This window comes from Galeopterus variegatus, unplaced genomic scaffold, assembly GCF_000696425.1.
Source record: "Galeopterus variegatus unplaced genomic scaffold, G_variegatus-3.0.2 Scaffold405, whole genome shotgun sequence".
NCBI classification, from domain to species: Eukaryota; Metazoa; Chordata; class Mammalia; order Dermoptera; family Cynocephalidae; genus Galeopterus; species Galeopterus variegatus.
The window spans coordinates 148,424-153,785 of record NW_007726516.1 but is presented as its reverse complement, the minus strand read 5'-3'; the positions used below and the strand labels follow the sequence as shown (position 1 = coordinate 153,785).

General features: G+C 38.6%; 1 protein-coding gene across 3 annotated transcripts in view; it reads left to right on the top strand.

The window, feature by feature from the left end:
- GPR155 (G protein-coupled receptor 155) overlaps nucleotides 1–5,362 on the top strand; it is a 46,420-nt gene that overhangs the window by 29,918 nt on the left and 11,140 nt on the right. For all 3 annotated transcript variants that reach the window (XM_008568387.1, XM_008568386.1, XM_008568388.1), the window contains one exon: nucleotides 900–995. In XM_008568387.1, coding sequence (XP_008566609.1) covers nucleotides 900–995 — 96 coding nt within the window. The remainder of the gene's footprint in view (nucleotides 1–899; nucleotides 996–5,362) is intronic.

Sequence of the window (5,362 nt, the reverse complement as noted above, 5' to 3'; positions counted from 1 at the left end):
GGAGCGCCGCCACGCTCCCAAGCGGCGCACTCTCCAGTGCACCACCGGGCCGGCCCAGAACTTTATTTTTTAAATGCATGCATTTCTTTGATTACTAAAAGTTTTTTTTAAAAAAAGATGACCGGTAAGGGGATCTTAACCCTTGACTTGGTGTTGTCAGCACCACGCTCTCCCAGTGAGCTAACCGGCCATCCCCTATATGGGATCTGAACCTGTGGCCTTGGTGTTATCAGCACCATACTCTCCTGAGTGAGCCACGGGCTGGCCCACTAAAGGTTTTTTAAAAAATTAGTTGTATGTTCTCTTTTGTGAATTATCAGCTATTGTCATATACTGTAATTCTTTGAGATGGTTCCAGCATAACTTGCCCAAGAGGTGGGAAATGGACCATATGACCCTTAAGGGAACCCTTTTCACACTAGGATGCTCATTACATGGTGTGACATCAGCTAACACCACTTTAATGCTGTTTAAGAACAAAAGTCAAAAACTAAGAAATGCTGCTAAGAATTGCTGCCTAGTGATATAATTGTTTTCCTTTTGTGGAACTAATTTTAAAATCAGTTCTGTCTTAGGCTAGTTGGCGGTCCTGATATATTATGTAAGGTTCTGTGTTATGGCTCACGTCTTCTTGCTTCAAGTCTGATCAGAATAGATGCCATTTGAATGACATCTGTCAGGAGGAGAGGTTGAAACCTCTTGTCAGAAAGACAAAGCCTCTGTATTCTCTTGGTGTTTTTCCCTTTAGTCTTTTCTCCCCTAATTTTTTTTCTTTTGCTGTTATAAGTGACAGAAAGCCCCCTAATTATTAAGTAGATAAGTTATTGTACTGTGTTCTGGATGGAGAGAAATAATTAGCTTGCTTCATTTTAAAGTACTCTTTTCTCCTTCCTTTGCAGAATCTTTCTAGTTGTTTGTGGTGGCTATTTAATCAAGAGCCTGGAAGACTATATGTTGAGTTACAATTTTTCTGTGCCGTGTTTAACTTTGGCCAGGTATTTATTTACTGAGGGGTTTTTGCTTTTTTGGATGGGTTGATTGTGGGCAGGGTGGGGGGTGGGGGGGGTGGTACGGATGTTGTTGTTTTCTTTTAAATCAAAAGGGCTTAGTTTGTTTGCCAGCTGCTGGTGTTCATGACAGCTGACAGCTGCTGCCTGTCTCCTAGTAGAGATGAGTTATTATACTGGCTAAAGTCATCAGAATGTACCCTGAGTGTTTCAATCAGAAATACCAAATAGTTCTTTGCTTTGGTTTTGAGGATAAAGAACGATAATTTAAATGGGGACAAGATGTCCTAAGTTCTTTTTAAACTTTGTTGTGATCTTAATAACTTTGGGAAAACAGCTTACCTTCTTGGGCCTTTAATTTAGCCTCTTATATTGATGAATATCATTTCATTTACATTTTGATGTTTCTTGAATAATATGTACTTAAATCTTTAAAAAAAATCAAATAGTGTATAAATAAATTTAGGCTAGGGATAGTAGTTACCATTCCCTAAGAGTCTACTATGAGTCAATCATTGCTGAGCATTTTACATGCATTATCTCGTTTAAACATCACAATACCTGCAAAGGAGATATTACCATCCCCAGTTTAGAAATTAGGACATTGAAATTCCATGAAGAACTAATAAGATAGGTGCTATTGTCTACATTTATGTCACTATTAAAATAGATATTTAAGAGTAAACAACATTTTACATATTGGGAAATATTTTTACGTGAAAATTTCAAAATTTAATCTTTCCTTCAAACTCTTATTTTTAAATTAGAGAATATTAGTCCATAGATTATCAGGTTGGGAAAAAAACACTGTGTTTGAAATCACTGAGTTTGTCTATTAAATCTGAAATAATTTGCCATATGAGTTAATTAACATTTGTCAATAGATGCCCAAGTGTTTCCCTAACATTAATTTCTTGAAATATTTCCAATATGTTTTGTCATTATTGTGGGAGAAAATATAACTATGTCTAAAGAAATAAGTAATCTCAATCAGTTTATGACAAACATGAACATCCTAGGAGATACTTGATACCCATCTCACGTCGTGACACTATTTAAGATTTGATTTTGTATCCAAGAACTATAAAATAGTAGGCTGAAAGTCATAGTCTCATTTTGCATTCAGAAATCCCACCCAAGCTGAACCATCTCAGGACCAGGACTGAGAAAGCCTCATTCCACAGAGCTATGCCATGAACAGAAGCTAATGGCATGAATGCTGCATTGAAAATGCTGCCCACACAGCTTTTGATTCAAGTGGTTCAGAGTAGTGAGAGAGACATAAACCCCACTCCTATCCCATTTTCTTCTTGGGAAGATGTTATAATAAGATCCTTTCCTTTTGGCCATTTACATTTGGAGTGAAGAAAGTCAGTAATATATTGCATTCTCCATCCTACATTCCACCAGCCTGCATTCAGATCCTCATCCCAGTATGCCTGACAAATGGCAGCTCCCAACCGCTTGTCTTCCCAAACAGTCCCAAATTGTCCTGATCTATGGCTGCTAATCTGGTGCTAGTTTGCCTCATCACCCCCAAATCCTTCAAACCTTTCCCCAGCCACTAGTCAGTTTCACTTTATATCAATTCTGTTCAATTACTGCATTATAATTAGATACTGCAGCACTTATTTATAATTTATGAAGTTTTAACAGAGAAATAATGAAGAAATATTTAAACACAGTAGGAAATATTTTCTTTTTAAAAAAGGGAAAATACATATGGCCTTTAAATGTTTTCATTTTTCTTCAGTAAGCTATCATGCAAATGTGGTTGCTCAGCAGTGGTTTGTATCACCCGTCATAATTAGTAGGACAGAATGATTGGGAAAAGGGAGTCAAGTCTCACACCTCACTTCAGACATTGAACTTTAGAGGACCTGCTTTGCGTGTTCCATTTAAATTGTTGCTCCAGGAAGCCCAGAGAGATCATCCCCAACTCGCCAGCAGACCCCACAGGAACACAGGCAAGCAAGACCCCGCCTCTGAGAAGCCTGCCACATCACTGCTGAGGACCCAAAGGAGCCACAGGCAGCCAGGTGTCAGCAACATCCCCTGCCACTGCTAGAGACACCAGTGCTGAATGAGTGGACTGTGACAGCCTCCACCACAGCAACTGTTGCTGTAAGGACAGCTTGCTGCCAAAACAGCAGCTACCACTGCCTCACAGGTTTCCTGGTGACTACACATTGGCACAGACAGAAGGAGCGTCACTGGTGGAGCCCAGGGAAAGAGGAAAGAAAAAGAGAAAACCCATCCAGAGTCACCCATTCAAATTGAGGAGTACTAGTATACCTCAGTGTAGACAGAAGGAGCGTCACCGGTGGAGCCCAGGGAAAGAGGAAAGTAAAAAGAGAAAACCCATCCAGAGTCACCCATTCAAATTGAGGAGTACTAGTATACCTCAGTGCACCCAATAGTCAGGGTGAGCTAGTCACAGTGCCAGCAGTCCTGCACAAGAACACCCACTATCACCTAAGAGTAACAAGGCTCTATCTCCCAAAGTTTGAGAGCTTACCCGTGTCCTGACAAACCAGTGTAGTGTCACCAACCTCAGCAAAGAAATAATAAATGTCCGGGGAGTAGGTCACAGAGGCACTCTCACACAACTCCAACACTGAATTTGGCCAAAATACCTTCAGAGTGTCTACATGAAGCTGTCTACCTTGATCCAATTCTAAAACACCCTAGTCAACCCTCATTATAAAATACACCTGCAAGAGGAGCTCCCTCCCTGTTAACCCCACTCCAGAGTACCAGAAAAAGTAATTTCTCTACCAGATGACTAAACACTGGTGTAGAGATACTAGAAATATGAAAAAACAAGAAAATATGACACCACAAAGGAATATAATAACTCTCAAGTACCAGATCCTATAGAACAGGAAGTCCTTGAAATGACTGACAAGGAATTTTGAGCAACAATTCTAAGGAAACTCAATGAGGTACAAGAAGACTCAGACAACACAATGAAATAAGATAAAGTATAAAGGACCTGCAAGAGGAAATGTACAAAGAAATCAATGCTCTGAAAAAGAATGTGGCAGAGCTTGTGGAGGTGAAGGATTCATTCAACAAAATAAAAAACACAACAGAGAGCTTAAACAGCAGGCTACAACAAGCAGAAGAGAGAATTGCTGACCTTGAAGATGGGCCTGTTCAAAATAACACAGGCAGACCAAAAAATATATATATATTAAAAGTGAAGAAAATCTGAGAGAGATAGCAGATAACCTTAAGTGCTCAAATATCCGAATCATGGGTATCCTAGAAGGTGAGGAAAAAGGAAGAGGCATTGAAAACATATTCAATGAAATAACAGCAGAAAACTCAGGTATAGGGAGAGACAGAGATCTTCAGATTCAGCAGGCTCAAAGATCCCCAAATATATTCAACCCAAAAAGGTCCTCTCCAAGACATGTTATAATCAAATTGGCAAAGATCAAAGACAAAGAATCTTAAAAGCAGCAAGAGAGAAGTGTCGAGTCACATATAAGGGAGCCCCTATCAGACTAACATCAACTTTTCATCAGAAACCCTAAAAGCAAGAATAGAATGGGATGATATATTCAAAATACTAAAAGACAAAAATTGCCATCCAAGAATAGTTTACCCAGCAAGGCTGTCCTTCCGAAATGAAGGACAAATAGTATAATTCCCAGATAAACAAAAACCACAGGAGTTTGTTACCACACGATGAGCCTTACAAGAAATATTCAAGGGAGTACTGTGTTTGGTATCTGAAAAACAACCATCACTACCAGGAATACTCAGGAAAGAACAAAACTTACCAGTAAAACAAAAATGCAAACAATAAAGAGAAAAGAAGTTAATCTACCATCCCAAGAAACGAAAAAACACAGAAGACAAACAGTAAATCAGAAAGGAACAAAAGATATTTAAAACATCCAAACAAAAATCAGTAAAATACCAGTAGTAGATCAACACCTTTTAATAATAACTCTTAATGTGAAAGGACTAAACTCCCCACTCAAAAAACACAGACTGAATGATTGAATTAAAAGGATGGATCCAACAATATGCTGTCTTCAAGAGACTCTCCTCACCTCTTAAGACACACATAGACTAAGAGTGAAAGAAAGGAAAAAGATAAACCATGCAAATAGAAATAAAAAATGAGCAGGAGTAGTTACCCCTATGTCAGGGAAAATAGACTTTAAACCAAAAACCATTAAAAAAAAGGTAAAGAAGGCCACTATATAATGATAAAAGGATCTATCCAGCAAGCAGACCTAACAGTCATAAGTATATATGCATCCAATCTCAGAGAAGTGATATATAAAGCAAACACTATTAGACCAAAAGAAAGAGATGGACACTAATACCACAATAGT